Source organism: Enhydra lutris, unplaced genomic scaffold (genome assembly GCF_002288905.1).
Source record: "Enhydra lutris kenyoni isolate GAN:26980312 unplaced genomic scaffold, ASM228890v2 scaffoldscaffold38, whole genome shotgun sequence".
Lineage (NCBI taxonomy): Eukaryota > Metazoa > Chordata > Mammalia > Carnivora > Mustelidae > Enhydra > Enhydra lutris.
In genome coordinates this window covers 14,244,312-14,269,681 of record NW_019154122.1, presented here as the reverse complement: position 1 = coordinate 14,269,681, position 25,370 = coordinate 14,244,312, and the positions used below count along the sequence as shown (strand labels likewise).

The window sequence follows — 25,370 nt, the reverse complement described above, 5'->3', positions numbered from 1 at the left end:
AGCGGGTAGCACACACTATGTCCCCAGCCTGTACCGTGACAAGGGTGCCTGTGCGGGTGGGCCTAGAGAGGGGGCAAGGCGCTGTGGCTGCGTGGGTGAAGTCCCTCACTTACGGAACTCGCTGGAGGGGGGTCTGGAGGGCGTGCTGACCGGTGTGGACGCGGTGCGGGTCTTGATCCTCCTGAACACAGCCTGCCTGCGGTGCCTTCGATGGGCCCTGGAGCTGGCTGCTTCAGGGGTTTTCTTCCAGTAGTAATAGAAGGTGATTAGCTCCCCCTGCAGGAGAGAAGCCTGGCTGTGACTGAAGGGTTCAGAGGGGCTTTACTTCTCCAGGTCACCCAGTCTGCCCGCCCTCTGCTACCAGGAGCAGGAGCTGGTTCCTAATAGCTGTGCTGGAGATGAGGACAAAGGACAGTCGTGAGAGGAACAGGGCTTGCTCAAGACACACCTGTGAGCTGCCCACTAACTGGCAAAGTGGGATGTTCCCCTCAGCCCAGCAGAGCAGTATTTCTAGATCTCAAGGACATTCGTTCATTCAACAAGTACCTGCTGAGCGCCTACCATGTGCCAGATGCCATGGAGGAAAACCAATGAACAACTGAAAAGAAGGAAAATCCTTGCCTTCCAGCAGAGTGTGTGTACAGATGTTTTCTTCACAGCACTCCACTGAAATCACACAGGTATGACAAGGAAATCCTTGGCCAGTTAGGTTATTCCAGAAACAAGAAAAGGAAACAACTGAGATGGTGGCAAGCTGGGGTTAAGAAAAACAGAGACCCCAGATCCAGGAAAACTGCTCCACAGCCTCTACCCCAATCTGAGTGCGCACATCAGGACAAGCTAACACAGCATCCTGAAGGTGAAGACTGAGGCCTGACAACGGAAGGCCCTGAGGAACAGACACAGTGGTGCTGATGCAGAGGGCAGTGCTGTGCGTCACAAGGCCAGCTTTTAGGGCAGAAGGAGCTATTCTTTCCATGGCCCAGCAGAAAGGAAGGCAAGAAATCCGAAAGAAAGCAAGAAAGAAAGAAAGGGGGGGGGGGGGGAGGGAGGGAGGGAGGGAGAAAGAAAGATAGCAAGGGGGTATGAGCCCAAATGCAACTTTGAGACCCAGCCACTCCTCCAGCTCTGCGCTCAGAGTCTGTCTGAAATTCTCTCCCTCTGCCACTGTCCCCCATGCATGCACGTGTGTGCTCTCTCTTTAAAACAAATAAATAAACCTTTATAAGAAAGGGGCTTTTTTGCTCCCCCCGCCCCCAGGAGCTCAGCAGGCACACCACACACACCGACAGGTGAATGGCAGGTTCTGCTAACCCCGGTCAACACAACATCAACTGCTTAAAACGAAGATCCCAAGATAACGTATCTTTACCTGGAATTAAAAAAGACAAAAAGGGGCGCCTGGGTGGCTCCGTGGGTTAAGCCTCTGCCTTTGGCTCGGGTCATGATCTCAGGGTCCTGGGATCGAGCCCCACATCAGGCTCTCTGCTCTGCAGGGAGCCTGCTTCCCCTCTCCCCGCCCCTGCCTGCCTGCCTCTCTGCCTACTTGTGATCTCTCTCTCTCTCTGTGTCAAATAAATAAATAAATAAATAAATCTTTAAAAATAAATAAATAAATAAGACCAAAAAACCCCACTTAAAACAGCAAAAGTGTGTAGTTCACATTGATTTTCTCTAACTGAATCAATCTTGTGGATAATCAATTAGCGTGGCTGACTACTGTATCCTGGGAAGCCACCCTATGGGAAACTCGCACCCCAAGGTGGGAGCCAGGTGGCCAGAGCACCACACCGCCTCACAGAAGGGAAGGCTCAGTGCCCTGTGAAGGGAGGAGCCAAGAGAGAGACACGAAGATTCTGTTCTCCGGTGACCTGAGATCTGGCTGGAAAGACCAGTGCCAGTGAGGCGGCGGTGGACAAATAGCACAGACACCATGCGACAGACGCTGGTGATGGCTAGAGCCTCTGGTCACATGAGGTTTCACTAAAACACCCCCAGAAAGCAACGGCCTTAGAATGATGAGAAGTGAGTTTGTAGAGAAGTAGACAGATTTTAAGTGGGGAAATGGCTTTTGCAAAGCAGGCAGTACATGCGTGTTGAATGTTCACTGCTCGTAGTCCGAGTCTATGCCTGCGCATTTTCTAAGAAGTGGGACCACAGCTGTCGTCAGATCCTTAAAGGAGCCTGTGATCCCAGAGAAGCTTCCGACGGGCTTCCACAAGCCTACACACAGCCTGTATCTCTTGGAGCCGTGGGTATGTTTCAATCTTTCCAAGGGCCACTTAACAGAACGCTAGTGACTGCCAATATTGAACAGATGAGGTGTGACCCCAGGCCAAGGAGGCCAGGAGCCAGCCACCAAAGAAGAGCCTGCAAACTCACCCCACCCTTTTCAGATCCACGAGACAGAAACCGAGTGATAAGTGAAAATGCAGGAATGCCTGCCCTTGGATTTCTGAGCTGTTCGCCATCACACGCTGTTCTACAAACGCAGGCTACCCTTGCCCCTGTGGTGACTGAAGCACTCTGAGCCTCTAGGTCATGAATTGAGAACCTCCTGGCTCCTGCCTCTTTCCTTCCTATTTTCTGGACTTGGAAAGTCACTAACCTCTACTGATCTTTTGGTGTCGGCTGGCTAGAGGGAACAAATTTCTAAATCTACTAGGGGATTAAGAGACCTGTGCTGATATAAAACTGATCTGACTCTGGTTTTCCTATGAGAAAATACAGAACAGAAGCCAAGAGAAGTCACTGTCAGCCTTCAACACTTTGTCAGAGTGACACGCTCTATCAGTTCAAAAAGACAACCAGTACCGTGAATCATGGTCCGATCCCAAACCTGGAAGGAAGAAAGTGGTACCTCCCACTGCCTCCTCAAGCTGAAGTCATTTTAGGGGCCAGCAGATGAGAGGCCTGGGATGTAGGAGGAAATGTGAAGCTACAGGAGACAGAAGGAATAAAAAACGGGAGAGAAAGTGAGGTGGAAGGCGCTACCATGGTCTCTGCCAAAATCTCAGCACCAGCGGGCGTCACCGGCACAGCTGCCCGCACGTCCACGCGGCACTGGGCTGCAGCACAGCACTGCCTCCCGCAGTTACGAGGGACCCGCGTCCCCCTGCCGCCGCCCACAGCCAAAGTGCAGGTGCAACTTCTGGCTCCCCTAAAACTAACAGTCTACTGTTTACCAGAAACCTTTCCAATGATATAGGTGGTCATTAACACACATCGTATATGTTTTATGTATTATTTCTGTATTCTTACAATGCAGTAAACTAAAGACAATGTTACTAAGAAAATCATAAAAAGGAAAACTATATATACAGTACTGGATGACATAAAATAAATCTGCTTGTAAGTGAGCCTGAGCCATTTAACCTGTGTTGTTTAAAGTCAAAAGTATTTCTATGTCTCAAATAGGAATGTTTGAAAGAGTTTCAAATGGCTTTAAAAGAAGGCATAGCTGGCAGATTAAAATCAAGGAAGCCAGAGTTCATTGAGGCTATGGTACTGGCCCAAAGTGAGATGCCAGACAGAGAAAGGCTCAGAAAAAAAGCATAGGTTCCCAACCTTAACTTCCACTCCTGCACTGTGTACTTCTAGACTGTGTGAGAAAATTAGGACATGACAAAGAAACCTAATATTGAAATAAACATCAGCATTTTGTCAACAATTAAGAAATAACAGCTTTTAGGGATGCCTGGGTGCCTCATGTGGTTACTCGTCTGCCTTCAACTCAGGTCATGATCTCGGGTTCCTGGGATTAAGCCCTGAGTTGGGCTCCCTACTCAGCAGAGAGTCTGCTTCTCCCTCTCCCTCTGCTCCTCCCCCCAAACTCATGAACTCCGCATGCACTCTCTCAAATTAAAAAACAACAACAAAAAAAATTTTTTTTAAAGATTTTTATTTGTTTATTTGACAGACTGATCATAACCAGGCAGAGAGGCAGGCAGAGAGAGAGAGGAGGAAGCAGGCTCCCCACTGAGCAGAGACCCCCGATGCGGGGCTCGATCCCAGGACCCTGGGATCATGACCTGAGCCGAAGGCACAGGCTTTAACCCACTGAGCCACCCAGGTGCCCCAACAAAAAAATTTTTTAAACAAGGAAAAGGAGGGGACACCCAGGCGGCTCAGTTGGTTAAGTGTCTGCCTTTGGCTCAGGTCAGGATCTCAGGGTCCTGGGATTGAGTCCCGCATTGGGCTCCTTGCTCAGCGGGGAGCCTGCTTCTCCCTCTGCCTAGTTACTGCTCCCCTGTCGGTGCTCTCTCTCACAAAAAAAGAAAATCTTAAAAATAAAACAAAATAAGGAAAAGGAGTCCAGAACAGGTTCTATTAGCGGACCACAAAGGATCAAACGACCAAGCCAGAAGGAGTTCCACTACAGGCCTATAAACTAGTTTGGAAAATGAAAACCTAAGTTTCAAATTCAGGAGGATGGGGTAGTGACTAGAACTTTCATACGCTGACGGTGGGACTATAAAATGGTTCAAACACTTTTTAAACTTTGGCAGTTCTTACAAAGCTAAACAAACATCTACCATATGACCCAGCAACTGATCCCACTCCTAGGTGTTTACCCAAAAGAAATAAAAACATATGCTCACACGAAGACTTTCATACAGATGCTCACAGAAACTTTACTCTTCGCAGCCAAAAGCTGGAAACACTCTAACACCCCTCGATGGGAGAAGGGATAAACGGTCACTGCGCGCCCGCCTGTTAGGTACTACTTGGTAGTAAAAATGCACCAACTGCTGATCAACCTGGTAATATGGATGAGTCTCAACACATCACACTGGATATAAGCAGCCAGATACAAAGGGGTACACGGACCGTATGATTCCATTCTAGAAAAGGCAAATCTAAAAAAAAAAAAAAAAAGAGAGAGAGAGAGAGAGAAGGCAAATCTACAATCCCAAAAAGCAAACGAGTGGTTGCCTAGTTTGGAGGACAAGGAAGTAAAAAACTACCTGCTAAAGAACATGAGAAAACCTTTTGCGGAGAAGGGAGCATCGTATGAACAGATAGTGGTGCTATTTGCATGGAGGTACGGTTACTGAACTCCCTGAACTGTGCCCTCACTGCACTTAATGTGGGTGTATTTTTATGGTATAAATGGTGTGCATACCAACTACACATCAGTGAAGTTGACTTAAAAAAATCCAGGCCAGGTTTTATTAGCCGCCTCTCAACCACTGTAATGTCTATGAAGGGATTAAACACTGGAATGGAGCGAATCTAGGAGGATTAGAAACAGCATACTGGCGACTGCATGGGTGGCTAGGTCTTGAGCACAAACAAAAGAACATGTCGGGAAAAGCTTTGGTTCTACAAATAGGGAATGAGGCAGCCAGAGGCCTCACCAGGAACGAAGTCAATTGAACTTTAATCAAACATGCATAGTGTGTGCTGCAGAGACCCGCTGCACATAAATTCAGGGAACAAAAGCTGTTGCAGAAATCAATAGCTTGCTGAAACATTAACACAGGCAATCATTGATCAAAAGGCAGCTCCACAAAGGCAGCCTTGCAAATTAGCTCCCGCCTTTGCTTGCAAGCAAACACAGAGGCAGCAACGTGGACCTGAATGGCGGGGCCCTATCGTTTTGTTCCCGGGGCTCTCACACACCGCACAACAAGGCCTCCCAGCCAGCACACCTCACATCTCCGTGCTGTAATTGCACACAGCACGAGCGACTAAACTGGGTTAGTGCCTGGGCAAAAAAGGAAAGGAGAGGGGGCGAAGTCCTCTCCAATTGACAGCCTTATGGGCTGCAGTGCTTGCCAAGAGAAGCGTTTAAACCCACTGGTCTATATTTAGCAGATTCTCTCTCTCACACCCTCCCCACCCCCCCAGCTCTTCGCCTTTCCTTTGGTGTAAGGGGGCAGTGGTGGCTGAAGCCAATGATCTGCTCCTGGGTTTAGGCACCAGCTCCCCACCCTGAGGCAGGATCTCTGCACAGCAGGTCTTCTCCCCAGGCAAATCACTCAGGGGTAGAGAACCAGGCCCCATGAAGTTTCTCTGATTTTCCATCAAAATGAAAACATGGGGTGGGGAATGCCAGGCCCAGGAGGAGGATGGAGCTAAAGGTGCTCAGCGCTATGCTTGGCGCTGGGCTCTATCTGGGTGGGTGGGGGCTGGGACGAGAGAGTCAGGTTGACAAAAGGCTCCAGGCATCAGCAGACAGCTCAATCACAGCCACTCCTGTAATCCAGAAGCTTCCAGGGCTCAGCCACTTGGAATTAGGAGGAGGATCGTTTCCTTCTCTGCAGTCACCATTGTACTTCTGTGCTTCCTCATGTCAGACTGTGAATCCATCAAGTTCACTCCACATAAAACATCACGGCAATGTCCTCCATGCCCTCCCTCCCCACACCATCTGAACTGAAGCAACTGATGGGGGGTGGGCTCAGGCTGTTCCCCACTTACCAGTAGCCTCCTGGTATAAACTCATTTCAGCTAAGTTCTGCTGGCATGGCTGGGCCCAGCTCTGCTTCACCCTGGGTGAACCACAGACTGGCGACACGTTTGAGGGAGCAGGGTCAGCAAGCATCCCACTGTACGTGTGTGCGCAAGAGCAGAAGAGGGGTGCAGGACTACAGGTGGGAGCTGGCAGCCTGCCGCAGGAGACAGCCTGACCAGGTCTCCTTCCCGTCTTACTAACAGGTCAATCTACCTGCAGCCACTCGCTGAGTTAAAATGTCCACAAACGTGACTGTTATTTAATTTCCCACAGGCACTGCACTGCAAAGGGAGGGGAGCCTGTAACCCGTCCTGCCTGATAAACACACACACACACCAACACACACACATAATATTTTTAAAGTAAGATAAGCTACATGTCTTGGGACCCTGGGGAGAGGAAGGCACAGAGGCACGAGCCGCGCAGGTGAGCAGTGAGCGAGCAGGCAGGGAAGGCAAGTGTCAAGGGCTTGCCTGGCGAGCAGGGCGAGCATCGCAGCAAGTTCCCCACCCCACCCCCAAGGCTCTCTTACACCTCAGCCCGCCATCACCTCCAGAAAGGAGCTCTCTGGGAGGCTGATACAGAGGCAGGAAAAGGTAGTCAATTATTTTTGTCCCACGAGAGAAACATAAAGGTACACCTAGGACTAAGTCCCAATTTTTGTGATGATAACACATTACTGCCACAACCACACAAAAAAGGCATGACATCCAGGGGTGGGGAAGGTGGTGCGGGGGGTGGGGGGTATGAGGCAGAAGATGAAGTCTAGTGACCCCAGCATGCAGACCATGGGATACCTGCAGCCTGCCCTCTACTGTTAGGCTAAGGAAGGCCTCAGTCTTTCGGCAGTAACTCTTCTCACACACTCCTCTCAACTCAGTGGACACAGTCATGCTCTGTTACCTTCCATTCTCACAGTGGTTCTGTGACCAGTGGAAAAAATGGAGAACTGTTGACTTCACAGGACTTCACAGTTATGTCAAGGAAGGCCTTGAGAAACCAGTCCTTGGTCTGTGCGTGGAGGGGCAGGGAGGGAGGGAGGGAGGCAGGAAGGACTCTGATCTGGGTCCCTGCACCACAGTGAAGGTCCGAAGTAGAGGCCACCCACAAATGCTTCCTCCACTGGGGAGGGGAGCTGTCGCTCACTTCCTCTTCTGCACCAAACCTTCAACAGGCATCCTTAGAGAAAGGCGGAGGGGTAGAGTGGGGTGGGGGGCAGGGGAGAAGGCCTGGGAAGCTGCACTCCGATAAAGGCAGTAGAAACAGAGCTTCTCTCCAAAGCTACTTCACAGCTCCTCAAGCCCATGTGCCCCGGCCAGCCAATGTGATGGGACAGGGCTCACCGCGTGGCAGCCCGCCGCGGGGGTTAGAAAGTAAGCATTTAGAAGAAATTATGTGAATTCTTTAAGACCTATTATTAACCTATAATTAATTATTCAGTTTCCATCCGGCCCCTCGGGGGCCCACGTACAAAGGAGTGCAGAATCCCACCACTTGGCTGGCTGGAACGGAGAAATCTAAAGCTTCCTTTTTCTTTTCTTTCTTTCTTTCCTTACTTCCTTCCTTTTTTTTTTTTTTTTTTTAAGGTGTGTTTTTCCAGAGAGAAGTTCCAGTGAGCAATGAAAAGTTACAGAACAAGGTCCCCAACCCAGCAGGGGCAGGAGGGAGAAGGAAACATGGCACAAAACTGCTTCTCAGACTTCACTCCTCAACCCGGGGCCCCCAAAGTGGTCAAGGTCCCAGGAGAATGCGGCTCTGGCTCTGGGAGCAGGTCGGGAGAGCCTGCATGGGCCACATCCCCCAGGAAGCCCTCTAATCGGAGTGCTCTGACCCTGCAGCTGAGCCTGGCCCCCCTGACCTCCATGACCACCCCTGCCTGGGAATTACTGCTGCGTTTCTTGGCAAAAACTACTAACTTGGGGCAGTGAAGCAAGTCAGTCAAATTTCCTGGCAGAGACTCTTATGCAAGTCATTCTTTCCTTTCACTCCCTGAGGATTCAAGGGCTGAAGCTGACGGCTGTTCCGAACATCTGAGGTGAGAAGCTGGGCACTGGGCAGAACCACCAGCTATGTTTAGGAACAGCCACCTTTACAGATCTTTTTCCAGCAGGCAACTGGTTGTCTTCCAGCGTCAACTCTGGTAATTAAAGCAGTGCTCTCCTGGGCTCCTTCTTTTGTTAACCAAACGAATCCCCTAATCCCTGAAGGAGCCCAACACCGTCAGCCACTCTGCTGCTCATCGTTAACTAGCAACTCTGTGGCCCCAGAGAGCGTCTGACAGAATGACGCAATGCGCTTGAAGGCATGGCAGGATCACTGCCTTCTGCGTGCAAGAAGCCGCAGGGCGCCTCTCCAGTGTGGCCACAAGGGGAAGCCCGAGGTTGAGGCGGCGGCCTGTTTCTAGGCAAGGCAACCGCCCCACCTCTGGCTCCTCTTCTGGGGAAAGGTAAGGGAAAGGGAGGAAGATGATGACTCGGGAAGTGTGTGAAGTTCTCCTCGGCTTAACAGGGTGTAAGAAGAGGCCACACTAACATGCTCACAGAGATGTTCCAGAACCTGGCACTCCCCACCATCTCTTTAAAAAATCCCAGTTGACAGGCAACTGGGTGGCTCAGTTGGCTGAGCATCCAACTCTCGGTTTCGGCTCAGATCATGATCTCGGGGTCACGAGATCAAGCCCAGGGTCAGGCTCCATACTTGGTGGGGAGCCTGCTTGCAATTCTCTCTCTCCCTCTGCGCTCAACTGACATTCTCTTGCTCTCAAATAAATAAATATTAAAAACGAAATCCTAGTTGAGAGGTTAAATAATTTTTTAAATGATGATTACCACTATTTATACACTACAGAAGAATGAAAAGAGTTTTGTAGGGGTTTTTGTTTTTTGTTGGCAGTGGGTATTTTTTTTTTTTTTTTTTTTTTTTTTTTGGTGCGTGTGGTTTTTTTTTTTGTTTGTTTTTTGTTTTTTGCCGAAATTGTAATGAGATTTCCTAAACTCTATGTTGCTTTCATTGTTGACCTCAGCCACTTGTGGGTTCTATCTCTGGTCCTACATCACCACTCACATGTCCAGACTGGAGGTCCTAGGCTGGCCTGTCCTCTCCCAGAGAGACACGCTCAAGTCTTCCCAAAGACCAGCTCTGACCTTGTCACTTTCCTCTGCAAATCAATGAAGGCGCCTCAAGGCCAACAAAACAAAGGTCCAGTTGCTCTGCTGTCTCTCCCAGGACTTTCCCTTTGTCTGAAGAAGACCCTGCTACTGCATTCCCCACCTCTCATAGCCCCTGGCTAACGCCAAACACAATGGCCAGTGTGCTGTCCCTCAGTGTTTCCCTTCTGCTTGTGGGCTACAGCCCCGCAAACCCCTCACCACTGTCTCCTCAGTGTCTGGATCGGAGTCCTCACCACCCTGGGTTCAGGTCACCACAGATCCCACGTTCTCCCTGAAGTCTTACTTACCCTCTCCTCTAACCCCTAAGATCATCACAACGTCTGCACGTCTACGGTTTTCTGCACTTGCCTCTTTCCTGGTATACCCAGGCTCCCTTTTGGATCATAACCATGAATGAACCTGTCCAACATACCCAAGACTGTGTCTACTTCTTTTGAGTACCCCAGAGATCTAAGACAACATCTTGAATATAATGAGTATTCAGTAAACATTTGATGTAATGAGTATTTCTAGAGCATTAAAATTCACCTGAAATTAATTCTAAGAAATTAACTTCTGAGAAAAAGATATCAGACTACTGACTTTGTTCTCAAGTAAGGTCATTAAAAATAACTGCTTCCTGGAGGCACCTGGGTGGCTCAGTCAGTTAAGCATCTGCCTTCGGCCAGTCATGATCCTGGGGTCCTGGGATTGAGTCCCACATCGGGCTCCTGGCTTAGTGGGGAGCCTGCTGCTCCCTCTCCCTCTGTTCCTCTCCCTCGCTTGTTCGCGTGCTCTCTCTCTCTCTGAAATAAACGAAATCTTTAAAAAAAGACAAGTAAATAATTGCTTCCTAATTGTACCATTATTTCATAAAAGAAATGACATTTTATCTCTAAAAAAAGTAGAAAGGACAGACAATATCCAAATAAGAAGAGTTCCTTAATCTGGTATTTAGTGTTAAGAAAAATGACTACATTGTTCTTATTTTTGTTTCATTTTCCAGGGACCAGTGTGTGTGGTGCTTGGAAGCAGTGCTCTGAAGATGGTGTCAGGGGCTGACAGCAGGGGGTGCGGCTGAGGAATCCACTTCCTCTATAGCAGACCTACAAACCAACAATCACTGTTACTGGGCTGTGACATCTATGATGAGAGTTAAGCACTATAAATAAGTGTCCTCTATAACTTAATATATTCAGTCTTCATAGCTACCCTAGTAGATCAAAATCTTCATTATCCTTGCTTTACAATGAGACAATCGAGGCACAGGGAGACAAAGCCACACACATGTCCAAGCTCACAGAGCTTCAAGCGGTAGCCCCGAGGGTCTGGTTCCAGTCCTATGCTCTTAACCATCCCGCTATGAATTGAGAGGAAGTATATATATACATTTTAAAGCCAGAGGCTCAAATTTGGGTTATCTTTCATCTACAAAGTATCTTAAACCTCTTCCATGGACCTTGAATAGGCAGAGGAGCAAAAAAAAAAAAAAAAAAGGGGGGCACCGTGCATCCCTGACAACAATGACTAGCCAGGCTTCCCACCTCAGGGTGGGGCCAGACCCCCTGCTGCACCCAAGAATGACAGAGCCGCACCTGGCCAAAGCAGGGGTACCAAGTTCAGAAACACATTTGGTAGACCCAAGGGCACAATCAGAATTACACACAAGCCTAGACAAATACGTTCTACTTTCCATACCAAGAACAAACTCCAAGGACTATATCGCACAGACCCTGGGAGCCCACAAGCACCCCCTTACAACCTGCTCACCGTGCCTCAAGCCATCCAAGGGCTTACGCTATGGGCGAAGCCCTCTTGGCCACTTTTGGCTCTAAGCCACATATGCCAAAGAGACGTGCCACGCAGATGAGCTTCACAGGCCTCCTGACCTGAGAGCCTGACCAGGCAGGGCCCTTTAAGAAATGACTTCTGAACATGCTACAATGTGTCTTTCCCAAGTTACCTCTCCCAGGAAGTATCTATTTTTAAAATCGTAGCTCTGAAGCAGGCTCAAAACCGTGGAGCTGACTCGAGGGCCAAGGGATGGGTCTCCTGCACCTCTTCCTACTACCACTTCTCCAAGGAGCTCCACTAAAAACCTATCGATTGAGCAACACAGAAGTTTCTTCCATTTAACCAAGAATAACCACCACAATAAAAAATGAACAAAAGATTTGGAAATGACTTGTATGAAGACAAAGGTCACAGCCACCACGAAGCAGTCTAGACCAGCCTGGAACAAAGGACCCCCACCCTGTGTGGCGCCTGAACCCACCTGTGGCACAGAAGCCTGGGCAGTCCTGACGCAACCACAAGAGTGGCCGTCACTTAACTCGGGACCCCGACACGAGGGCCAACTCAGGCAGGGGCCTTTGTGTCTGGTTTTACTGAGCTGTTGAAGACTTATTATCTTAAGTACAATTATGCCAACACCGGGAATCTTGTGTTCTCTGTAGGGGCCCCCAAACTCCCCAAGAATTCCAAGAATTCATTCACTGAAATCAGTTTTCTTTCCTATAAGCTGAATACTTCGTTATTTCCTGAATTCATTTTATTGGAGTTCAGCAACAGGGCAAGTGGGATTTCACCGCTGTCAGTTCTATTACCACATCACCCTTCTTAATGTTTTCTTGTTCCTGTAACAAAACCACAATTCTACCAGCAAAGGGGGAGAAGAGAAGAGAGGAAAAGAGAAAGCCATAAAACTGTTAAAAGCGCTATTCTCCATCTCGTAAACATTTTTCTATTTATCGGCCTTTCATTATATGTGCAATCTTATTATCCCTGCACAGAATCAAAGTGACACCGTCAGGGTCACCCTATAAAATATACATTGGCAATGTAACATTTAATGATGGGAACAGGACAAAAGATGAAAGATGAGAGAGGGTGGCATGCTGCAGGACGTTTTAAAGGGATCATCAGTTATATCTCTATGCATTTCCTGAGGTGATAATTGAATGACAGGGGCTAGAGGGAAATCCATTTTTGAGCTCAGAACGGGCAGTTAGGAGAAAAATGTTTTTGTATTGGGAGCATGTAATGACTGCCGGGAAACGAGAACAGCTACTCCAGCAACACTGCTTTTTCTATTTTATGGTTTTTATGGATGCACAGCAAATTATCAAGTACAATCCATTTCTGCAAGTTGAATTTTAAAATAAAGGACAGGCTTCCTCATCTCAAAGAAAGGAGGGAAAGGGTATTTAATTTTGTTATCGTATCACATTTGTTTAATAAAAAGAGCAGAAGCAAAGATTACCCTTCAAGCCACACAGACACAATTACAATTCCACACCCTCCTTAGAGGCAGACATGAAACATGTCCTCTCTTTTTCCTGAATTTTGAATTCAACTTAAGGCAAAGATCTTAGAAAAATCCAAACAAGCTCGCACACCAAATCTGTGCTCAGGTCTCAACACACGTGGCTAGCAGTCGTTTCATCGTGGCTTTTAGCTGTAAAGAAATCCAGGAGGGAGGGTGAGGGGGCAGCAGGTGCCTTCACAGAAGCCGTTAAGGGCTGAGTTGGGGGTCTCTGCCCTCCCCTCAAATCATATGCTCAAGTCCTAAGCCCCGCACCTCAGACTTTCGGCCCCCAGAACTGTGAAAGAACAAGTATCTACTGCTTAAGGCCCCCGTCTGGGGGATGCTGTTAGTGCAGCCCTGGCGCACAAATACCAAGCCTAAGGACAGGGCTTCCCCGACAGCCTGCAGGAAAGGAGGCGCAGGGGAGGAGATGCCCACCGGACGACAGCTCCGGGCTTTGAGAAGAGCTTACAAAGCTGACTGTGGGGGGCTGGCGGGGGCAGCAGGGTATGTTTGGGGGGAAGAACAGGTGCCAAAGAGGTGCAGCAGTGTGGGCAAGCGGTCAAGTAAGCGGCCACCGTACGCGCACTCGGGCCCCTCCAGGTGGGGGCTGAGTGTCCCGGCGGATCCGAGCTGCTCTGGGCAGATTTCCACATGGGTCTCTCACAATGGCTTCACCACGGCCTGGGAGAAGCTGCCCACCTCCACTGACACCTCACAGAAGCCTTGGATGTCAGAGAGCCGGCTCCCCGGAGGAGCTCGGCGCAAAGGAAGAAGACCGGAAGATGGGACAGTCAGGCGTCAGAAGAACACACAGCAAGAACTTCCCCAGACTTGTATTTAAACCACTGAATTCTTCTGGTCCAGCCCCACAGGAAAGAGCCCTGCTCCATCGGGCTTGTGCTACCTCCAGCGTGGTACTCCCCGCCAAGCTCCGACAGGACGGATGGAACATCAAGCAGCCCGTACTTCAGGAAGGAGCCAATGTATGAGGCACTCTGACCGCAGCGGCCTGGTGGCGGTCCTGGGGGTCTCCAGGAAGTGGTTCCGGGTGACTCATGCCAACACGCACACTGTAGTTTGTTTAGAAAACACACAGGCTGGGAGCCCCCAGGGGTCTGGGTTGTAGTTTATGAAAACCACTGCAGATCCCCTCATCACAGCCCATGATATGGGCCCGGAGCGTGCGCTCCTCCCGGCTGGTCTCTGGGTCTCGTCAAGGGTTCTTGTCCGAGGCAGCCGTGCCCCTCAGCCCCCGGCCCAGGAGGCCCAGGGGCTGTGTGGTCGGCCCCCCACGTGGGGTGGCACGAGTGTGCAGCCTATAAGGGTGCACGGATGGTTGCTCTCTGGGGACTCCTTCCTTAACTCAGCTGCTTGGCAAGGCTGCTCCTGCGGTGGCACCCTCACTCCCAAGGAACCTGAGGAAGGCTCTGTTGCCCCTGTGGGGATGGTTATCCGGAGGAGAGCTGGGAGTGTCCTTGGTCATTTACTACACAGCTTGGAAAAGCTAGATGGATCTAGATCTCTGAAACAAACTATGTGGCAGGGAAGGCACTAGAGCTGGGGCTGACTGCGACAGCTTTCCTCCAGCGCCACAGGGCACAAAATTCTGATCAGCATGCCCTGCATTTGCATCAAAATCCCAGTAACTCAAAAAAAAAAAAAAAAAATTCCTGGTAACTCTTGTTCTGGAAACAAACTAATGTTGTCATCATGAACTTCGCTCACCCCACTGTATCCACCCCCTTCTTCCCCAGGCCAACATGTGGTATGTATGGCAGAAAGAGGTACGGGGAAGCTCACCCTAGGGGGATACCTTAACCACCCCCGAGTTGATGCTGAGTTGGTTGGTTTGAGACATGAGTGCGTTACTAGCTCGCTGTAGGAAGATTTTCCCTGTGTGCCCCATGTGTCCTTAAAACGTCACCCATAGGGGCACCTGGGTGGCTCAATGGGTTAAGCCTCTGCCTTCAGCTCAGGTCATGATCTCAGCGTCCTGGGATCGAGCCCTACATCGGGATCTCTGCAAGGCAGGGAGCCTGCTTCCCCCCCTCTCTCTGCCTGCCTCTCTGCCTACTTGTGATCACTCTCTCTCTCTGTCAAATAAATAAATAAAACCTTAACAAAAAAAAGGTCACCCACAAACGTCCACCATCTCTAACAAAAAACTACACAAAGGGAGGGACGCTGACAGAAGAGCTCTGCATTCTTAGTACTCAAACCTGAGATCCCAGAAACAACTCTTAAAAAGTCAACAAACTTTTCATTAATTGAAGAGCTTTAAAACGCTTCAGTTTCCAGTTGTAGGAAGCCTCAGAAACTGGCCTTTATCCAGTTCTGCTTTACTTCCCCAAAGAAGCCAAAACTGTTTGCAGTGGAGAACACAAAGATAGAGGTTCCTCTGTGGGGTGACTTCAGCTTGGGCCTGTGCCCAAGGCACTCTCCTGTGCTAACAGAGAAGCCCAGGTCCCAGAATTCCCAAAGAGATGTCCCTCAGGGGCCTGGTCCTGAAAAAGCTGTTCTCTGCCATCTGCCAGGACCTTGGAAGGTTCTCCCACCTACTGTATTTATCCTCAGAAAGGGGACTGGTGGCTCTCCCCTGTGCACTGCCTTCTGGCCTGGTGCAGGCTCAGGAGACGCCCCTCCTCTGGCTGCTGCCAGCTTACCCCACCAGTTCCTGTAACCCCAGCCATCTTTTGGGGCACCCAGTCTATATGCCACCTCGTATACACTCTCTTTGCTGACCCCACAGAGCCAGTTTCTTGTGAGCCTCTTCCACGCATACCATCTCTCTCTTGCTTTAGCTGTGACCCTTTTATAGCGCCTGTGTCACTGAATCTGGGAGAACTGGAACTCAACATCTATTTCTTTGATCCCCTATTTCTCCCTCCCCAGCTGGTCTCTAAACTACATGTGAACAGGGATGTGCTCGCTCCACAGCCTGTATCCCCAGCAACAAGCAGCACCGCGGTCGGCACGGAGCAGGTGCTCAGGAAGTGCTCGTGGATCTGTACTGAGTTCTACCACAGCCTACACACACGTGGGAATTACGCTTCCACACGGTAGATACAAGACAAAAAAGTCATCAGCGTTCATAAAAATTACATACTCTCAATCTCAGAAATGAGAAATCCCATCGTCTTTCAGTGAAGGTTTTCAGACTTAAGATAAACATGAGATGGGAAACTAGTTAGGAGGATTTAAACTCGAGATTATCAAGGATTTCCACACAACTTTGTATATTAAAGTAACAACAACAACAACAAACCACGGCCTCAGAAGAGTCCCTTAATCCAAAAAATGAAACTTATTTTCCTGTCCCAAGGGATGCACACATGTGAAATGAGAACTGGTGACTCACAGGCGGCACTGCTCCCCGAGTACACCGACGTGCACCCCAAATCCCTGGGCCACAACCCCTCACGTGAGGAGCCACACAAGCCTGGCCGATCACACCTATACTCTGGTCCAACGGAACATTCTGACTGACACTAAAACTGTAACTTCCGTTTTCTAAAGGCTGGCCGTCTCCTCGTTTCACGGTGTGAGAGTATTTGGGGCCGGTCCTAAGTGCACTGAAGAAGACGGTTCTAGTTAAATCTTCCTCTCAGAGTTAGTGAAAAAAGGCTCCAAACTCCGTCTCAGGAGAAATGAGCCCCATGGGGCGCTATGGTGCGCGCGGGCTGCTGGCAGCCACCAAAAGGCCCTGGGGTTGTGCTTTCAAACCAGAGGGCCCGACGGACCCTTCCGAGAACGACACCAGGGAAGCGCAGCGCGCAGGGCGGCGGCAGGACGCACCCGGGCTCCCCCGGCGCCCCCCCCCGCCCCCCCCCCCCGCCCCCCCCCGCCCCGGGACCGGCCCCCGCTCCCGCCAGCCTGGCTGCTTGGCTGCGATGATCCAGGTCCCCCTCTGCGCCCGCGAGGATCCCAACATCGGCAGAACTGGGCGGCACACAAAGCGCCCGCCACGCGGATGAAAAATTCACATTCCATCCTGGGCCCTGGCTTGGTCATTCTGGTCAAATGGTAAACGTGTGCTCACGGGGACGTGCGGGCGCCGGTGGTGGAGGGAGAGGTGGCTTCGGAGGAAGAACAGGTTCGCACCTGGAGTTCCTTACCTGAGCCACAGAACTCACCTGGGAGTGGCCGCGGCGGCGGCACCCCCGGCACCTGACCCCTCCAGGCCTCTGCTGCTCCGTTTTCGAAACCGAGGAAAGTAACGGCCCCCACTCGCTGAATCGCCATAGTAAGGAGAGCAGACGGCTGGGCCGCGCCGGCCCCGTGGCTGGCGCCCCGTCAGCGGTAGGAACGCTGTAGAAAGTCCGCTGTCGGAGCCGCGCACGCGGGAGCTTCCGAGTCCCCGGTGTCTAAGGACCGACGGACCGCAAAGCGGCGGCGGCTGCCCAGCTTCTTCTGCCCGCCGGGAAGACGACTGCGGCCCAGTCACAAATCAAGCACCAAGTCCCAAGCGGTAGAAAGCAAAACCAACCCAGTGTTTCTCGAAATAGCAAATGCATTAAATATTTTAAAACTCTGACTTAAAAAGCAGAATTGAGCTGAACTGGGTGAACAGAATACAATTGTATTTAAGAAGGAGCGAGGATCTGAAGAGTCTGGACGCTTACACTGGCCTCAGGGATGAGCTGGCCGTATTTCTGGGTTGGCAACATCCATCCCTGGGAGTCACAAGCTCACAGCTAAGCCTTGGCAATGCCAGGAGCAGCGTGGCCAAAGACCTACACATCCCAGGTCCGCTATAAGAATCTTCTGCTACAAATTACTGCTTCTCATCTGTACCCATTAACCTATGTTCACCACAAACTGACACACTACAGGGAGCCGGAATCCACCTCTGGAGTCCGGGGGGCAACATGTGGGGATCGTACTATTCCTGTACTGCCTTCTTTCCAGTCCTCTCCCTGCTAGCTGTGTGTCCATGGGAAGGTGAACTAACATCTCTGAGACTCCAGTTCCTCCTGTGTAAACTAGGGATGGTTTACAGGGTTGTGGGTAGGATCAAAGTATTTAATAAGGACCTGGCACATGTGCTAGATAAATGACTATTATTTTTATTCTGTTTCCATTCAGGAAAAGGACTAGAAACTCAAAACTAAGTTCAACTCAAGGAACCATTTTAATTAACTGAATTAAAAAAAAGAAATCTCTCGAAGAATAGTAGTCTCTGTAACTGACTTTGTCTATCATGTCTACAGGCACTTCACACAGAGATCAAGGGAATGCTATGCATCGTGAGTGATAATGGTGTTTGGGGCAAATTTACAGGACGAAGAGAGCACAGTTCAAAGCGGTCAGCATTCTCCAGAAGATCCCCAAACAGAACCATAAGGACAAAATACACCTATCTAATGGCCTCACTGAGGCAACTTAAAAATCCTCTCTGCGCAACCTCTGCTTCCACTCTTAGGTAATCAGCCAGAGAATCAGAACAGATAGTATCAGTAACCCCTTCAGCAGGAATCAGGACAAAACCAAAACAATGTACCTGCTCATCTTCAGCAGGTTACCGTGGGTTTCCCAGCTATCTCTACACTTCAATATCAAATTAGGTCTGATGAACAGATTGGAAAGGTCCAGCCAGGGGACGTGCAACATCCCATTATTTAAGTTCATGACACCATAAATCTACTTTTAAAAAGTATCAAAGAACATTTACTTATGTTAAAAATTATACCTAATTACAATAAACTCTATTACTGAACTTTAAAAATATTCTCTTAGGACAATGTGGAACATACCAGAGCGTCACAAACCCCAGACTGAAAATCACTGGCTTATAACACAAACTCTTCAAGCAGAAAGAAAATGCAGAAGATTCTTGAAGAGTTTAAGCTATAGAGAATCTGCATTTCGGATGCTGAGCTGAGGATGGAGAAAAATGTCGTACAACTCACTGAAATCACCCCAAAACATCCTGGGGCCCAGGGACTCAAGGGACCTGGGTTCTAGAGTCTAGTCCACTATGTGGTTGTCCCTCTGCCCCTCTGTACTATGCAGCCAGGGGTTGGTGTAAGCCTGGACCGGACATTTGTAAAGTTCAGTCTGTCCCTGAGTTACATGTGTCCTTCCTTGCAGTCCTAACTCTCCCCTCAGGACACACTGTTGATTTTGTAATGCTTTCCCGACAGGGACTGTGCTGATGGGTCCAGAAAATTAATGTGCTGCTCTGGATGCACGGGGGGCAGTACTGAAGCACCTACATCCGACACAGTGTTAATAAGAGGAGTAAGGGTCCTCCCCTGGGAACTCCAGACATCACTTCAACAGTAACTCACATGTGGCAGCAAATCAAGAGGCAAGTGTTAGCTGCTTAAGGCAAGAGCAGAGATAAGAGGTTGCATACTAACCCCAGATAAAAGGAAAATTGGTCTGATGAGTAGCACTTAAAAATTCTTGTCACATACGATCTGGATCAAAAGCTCCAATGCCACAAGCAGATGCCTTGAATGTGTCTCCCATGCTCCTTCTGGCCACAGGAAGCACTTCTGTAGGCTCTGACTCAAATGTTCCAGAAAGTAATTCCAGATTGCTAATAAAGAAGTCAAGCTGCATGTTTTTTAGTCTCATGACTTTAATTCTAAAAAGTCCCAGCTAAACCACATCTCACTCCTGTGGGTGGAACTGAGAACCGAAAGTGACGAGTGCCCCCCGTGAAACAGAGGTGCAAGCAACTGGCCACCAACATGCTGGTCACGGGTGTGTTTTTCAACCAACGACACGACCACGATCACTTCAACAACAATCTAAAAGTGAATCCAAAGCAGTCTCTGACAAGTCAGTCCCTCCTGCCCACATTCCCCTCCAGGGCCCACTGCCCAAGAGCAGTTCTGCGAGGCTATCTCTGTCAGCCACTGGGATATTGGGTCCTCCCATCTTCTGTTCCTGGCATTCTTAGCAAGACCAGGTCAAGTGTGGCCTTGGACCCATGCTGCTCTTTAGAAGTATGGGGGTGGGGGTGGCGCAGGGGGGCACAGTCGCAGCCTCTGATTGTTCTAATTGCACTTTAAAATTTAACATGTTCACTGTCTAAAATCAAATCAAAATGGATTATACATATAAATTAATAGTTCAATGAATAATACCAATACCTACCACCGCATAATGACTACGTTGACTATTAATGTCTTTAATGACGCCTCATAGCTCCTCCTTCCAGAGTCTCTGGCTGCCTCCTGCCTCCTTGTTCTTTGCCTGGATAGAGGGTCAGGGCTACTTAGGGAGTCTTGAGTAAAGCACAGCCCTTGATAAGTCACAAACCGAGGAAGAGCTGGTCTAATTCCTAAAGACTAAGTAATAGTGGGGTAGGCTATAGCAGTTTTAAATCCTGCTTTATGTTAATTCACAAAGGAAATACAGGAATTCCCTGGGTGCCAAAAGGACCTTAAAGAATATCAGATAATGTCATCCTTCTGGTTCCTGGTGTCAAAATGAAACAACACAGTACAAAACAAACCCCAGGCCTAAGAAGGCCTGATCAGCTACTTGGGAGCTTTTATCTCCGAAGGGAAGACTTTTACACTACACCCCCCCCCACCCCCCGCCCTCCCCACTGGGCTTAAAGAAGTCAAAAGAAATGCAAAGGAGAACCAGTTTCCAAGCTTGTAAGGAAAAGAATTTTCATGAATTTAATTGTGTACTTCCGTTCCAACCGGACAAAATACCAGTATATTTAAGAAAAGTTGTGATACTATGGTTAACTGATCTCTGCTTAAAAATTATCCTTGAGTCAGAAAGACACACACAAACACACACACAAGAATAGCCATTGCGTCCTATATAAAACTTAAGGAGAAAAGAGAGCCAAGAAAACTTCCCAGGAACCTCATTCCAAGCCAAGATACACTTCCCGCATTTGGGCATTACTAATAATAAGAGCATTCAGGAGCTCCTGCTAGCCCATGCAGCACCATCCCATAAAGACAGCAAAGTCACACAAGGAAGGTTTCCCACTCCACAGAACCAGGCTCTGAAATGCAGTCAAGACAGAATCCCAAAGAGCCAGAGTTTCCTTTCTGCAGCCCCAAATTCTTAAGGTTGAATTTTTTGAACAAAGTTTACCTCACAGATATAACACAGAAGACAAAGGTTTTAAAATCTATTCTATATTCTCTCAAGGGAAGGCTGCAACTTGGGATGCAGGAAATGGTGTAGAGAAGTATTTCATAATGTGACTTGGAGAGACTGTCCAGAAACTCAGTGGATAGGATCTAGAGGTGCAATGTAATGCAATTTCATTTAAGATCCCAAATGGTTACTTTGTGGAGCGAGATATTCTAAAACTTTTAAGAAGAGCAAGGGGCCAATAACCAACATATTCCTGAAAAAGAAGAACTGATGGGAAAGTGCCACACCAAATGTCAACAATTACTCGAATGCTAGACAATAAGATACCTACACGGGGCAGACGAACAGACCGATGGAAAAAGCCCGGATGTAGATTCAAACATTTCTGGAAATTTCATTTTTGACATATCTGGTAATACAAATTAGTGAAAGAAAAGCTGGATCTCTCAAAAGATGGTATTGGGACACTAGGTTATACACACACAAAAATAAAACTGGTCCTCTACCTCACTTCAGACACAATAAACCAATTCCAACAGACTGAAGACTTAAAATATGAAATTCTAAAACTCTTAAAAGACAAACAGAAGGGACTACCTTTACATCCATGAAGAAAGATTCCTTAAACAATACAGACTCAAATCATAAAGACTAATAAAACTAACTACATCAAAATTAGGAAAATGCTAATTCTACTATAAAGAACACAAAAGATAAGCCACAAATCAGAAGTACTTATTTGCAACACACAATATTTAAAATAAGGAGCACCTAGAATTTTTACAAATCAAAAAGAAAAGACAGTTCAATTGAAGAATGAGCAAAAGATTTACATAAATCCTTCACAGAAGAGGAAACACAGGCAATGAAGGCATTACAAGATGTCCAACATCCATAGTAGTCAGGGAAATACAAATTAAAATTACTCTGAGAAACTTCAAACTCACAATACTGGCAAACATTTTTTTTTTAATTTGACAGAGAGAGAGAGATCACAAGCAGGCAGAGAGGCAGGCAGAGAGAGGGGGGAGGAAGCAGGCTCCCCGCAGAGCAGAGAGCCCGACGCGGGGCTCGATCCCAGGACCCTGGGATCATGACCTGAGCCGAAGGCAGAGGCTTTAACCCACTGAGCCACCCAGGCGCCCCAATACTGGCAAACATTTTAATGTGTGACTCTATCAAGTGTTGACAAGGATGTAAAAACACGGAACTCTTGTATGCGTCTGGAAATAACTGCCTTCATTTATTAACTACGAGATATACATGCCTATAACACAGGAATGGTATTCCTAGGTATACCCTAAAGAATTACCTTTACACACACCAGGAGACAGGTACAGGAACATTCACAGAACCGTCTGCAATAGCAAAACAAAACAAAAAGCAAAAAACCTGAAACAAACGGAAACGTCCATCAACAGCAGAAAAGAGAAGTAAAATGTATTATATTCCTACAATACTGTGAAATAGTGGGAACTACACGACATGGTTGAATCTTGGGATAAAGATGAGTAAAAAGAACAAAGGCGCAGGTATCTATTCTTCCTCCGTGATTCCATTTCCATGAAGTTCAAAAACATGAAGTAAACAACACATTGTGGAAGGATACAAATATCTGAGGCAAAACCATGAAGAAAAGGAAAGGGATTATAACACAGTATTCAGGATAGTGGAGAAGGCAAGGAACTGGACCGGGGAGGGAACATTGCATGCGATCTCAAACTTCTGGTAGTACACAGGAATTCACTAAGTTATTTTTATACCAAACACATATTTTATAAAGATTCTTTCAGGGGTGCCTGGGTGGCTCAGTGGGTTAAGCCTCTGCCTTCGGCTCAGGTCATGATCCCAGGGTCCTGGGATCGAGCCCCGCATCTGGCTCTCTGCTCAGCAGGGAGCCTGCTTCCTCCTCTCTCTGCCTGCCTCTCTGCCTACTTGTGATCTCTGCCTGTCAAATAAATAAAATCTTTAAAAAAACAAGATTCTTTCATAATTTCTCAATATTTACTAAAACAACAACAACAAACCAGAAGATTGTAAACATTCCAATTCTGCCATTGAAAAAAGGGTTCTCATCTTTACTGAGAACTGAACAGTTACAGGCAAGTACTTCCTATTCAGAAGCCCACAGGATAAGGGTTTCCTTTGCCCTTAACTGTTGATGCACCCCAAACAGTTGCTCTTCTACCTGCCCTCACTCTTCCAGATCACCAGCTGCCCAAGCCCCCGGCACAGCCACTGCAGGGCCGCTCACATTTTGGTGTCCTGCTTCTACCTGTGTCCACGCTCCTCGAATCCAAACATGGGCCTCTGGTCTGAGACCCTGCCTTCTCTCGCTGGCCAAGTGTTAGGATCCCGTTCTCCTGGATGTTGTGGTATCTTAAAGGAAGTCGTGCTTATAAAACGACAACCCCTTAGAAACCGCCTGTTTCTGAGAGGGGTGACAAGAAGTGCATCCCCTGGTAGTCTTCAAAATTATCCAAGTGAGCTGAAAAGAAGCAGGGCTATGCTTCTAGATAAGGCCAAAAATGACTGTTCTATAGATGTCAACAGTTTCCAAATTAATATACAGGACAAGCAGGGTTAAGTGATACAAAGAGTGATAAGTGATAAATGATAAGTGAAGTGATACATGTCACACCGACCCACGTGCATGTTTGTGTGAAACCTGAAGAACGAAGCATGCACACGGAGACAAGGTGAAGCCCTGACCCCGCAGCCCTGCTGGGTGTGCCACGCCACCGGCCTGCTCTTCACTCACAGCTACTTCCGAAAACCCCTTGCCGTCCCACTCATATGCTTAAGACTCTTCCCCTTGTTTGACCCAGTGGAGGCAGCTACTATGTGGAGTCCAAGGGGGCAAACAAGCACACAAGGGCCAAGGCTGTCGCCTGATTTCCCAACTTGCACTCCTGACCTTCAACCCATTTCCCACACCGCACCGGGTATGTATGTGTGTGTACGCGCATCTATACATAAGTGTATGTATAAATTTGTTATATATATTGTAATATAGTGTAAATACATACCTTCACATATATTTATAAAACAAATCTGATATAGCTTATCCTGTTCGAAAATTCTTTTAATGGCTTATGTTTCTCCACATAAAAACATAATGAGGTGTTTAAGAATATGGATTCTAGGGGCTCCTGGGTGGCGGCCCATGAAGCGTCTGCCTTCGGCTCAGGTCATGATTCCAGGGCCCGGGGATCAAGTCCCACATCGGGCTCCCTGCTCAGCAGGGAGTCTGCTTCTCCCTCTGCCTCCTAGCTTGTGCTATCTGTTGCTCGCTCTCTCTCTCAAATAAATAAATAAAATTCTTTTTAAAAAAGGGTACGGATTCTAAAGCCAAGCTGTCTGCGATCAAATCCTGGCTATGCTACTTTATAAACTTGGGCAAGGTACACAGCCTCTTACCTATGAGGCCAACGAATCAATGCACGTAAAGGCCCCAGAACAGAGCCTGACACAGCTGAGGCCCTCCGGACAGGTTATCACTACTGTTGGCTCCTGCAAGGTCACCCCGATCAGACTGACTGGTCCCCATCACCTCTACCTCGGTGCTCACTAGTCTCCTTTTGCTCTGTACAGCTCCACACACTTATTTTCTTTTAGTTCCACCTGAGTTTCAAGGTCATCCTATTCCAGGGCCTCCATACACACTGGTCCCAGCGTGGCCTGGGTGCTCTCCTGAGTCCACCCTTCCCTCATCTCTGGGGTCGTAATTTAAACAAAACATCCTCAGACTCCTTTATTGCGGTTAGGTCCCTGTTATACATCCAGTACTTTTCTTTTATAGCACTTAGCAGGATTTATAACTACATACTTGAGGGATTATTCCCTTACTCTGTCTTCCTCATAGATTTAAATTTTCCATGAACCAGGAAATCTATTTCTTGTGGAATGATACATACTTCTAGCATTTCACACCATGTTCAGCATTATGTAGACTATCAATAAATATTTATGAATGATTATAGGAGAATCCAACACCAACTTGACTTATCTTTTAGGAAATTACCTTAAAAACCATTTATATGTTTCAAAGATTACAAGTTAAACATAATGCCTCATTCTTTTGAGATAAAAAAATCTTACAGAGGGGACTGTAAAAAACAGCAATCAGCAAAATAGCATTCAAATGAAAAATCAAAAAAGTCTACTCTAGCCAAATTCTTTGATCTTTCTAGCCTAGTATTTTTACCTAACCTGGATACTCAATATATGTAACGAGCTTAAGGAGCGCCCTTTCTCCTCTCCCTGGCTCTCACTTTTCATTTCCAGCTTTCTAAAAACTCAACAGCAAAGATAAAACATTTGCTCTTCCCTGTCAACACTGAACACCTGCTTTGAACACAGTCCACATCAC

The 25,370-nt window shown here is 48.0% G+C and overlaps 1 protein-coding gene across 5 annotated transcripts in view; it reads right to left on the bottom strand.

Annotated features, from left to right (window-relative positions):
- The window catches only part of LOC111154621 (arginine-glutamic acid dipeptide repeats), a 497,893-nt gene that overhangs the window by 12,027 nt on the left and 460,496 nt on the right, over positions 1-25,370 (bottom strand). For 4 of the 5 annotated variants that reach the window (XM_022514341.1, XM_022514344.1, XM_022514345.1 and 1 more), the window contains one exon: positions 114-276. In XM_022514341.1, coding sequence (XP_022370049.1) covers positions 114-276 — 163 coding nt within the window. Of the gene's footprint in view, positions 1-113; positions 277-17,052; positions 17,163-25,370 lie in introns of those variants that run through there. The other variant, XM_022514346.1, reaches the window with a different exon arrangement.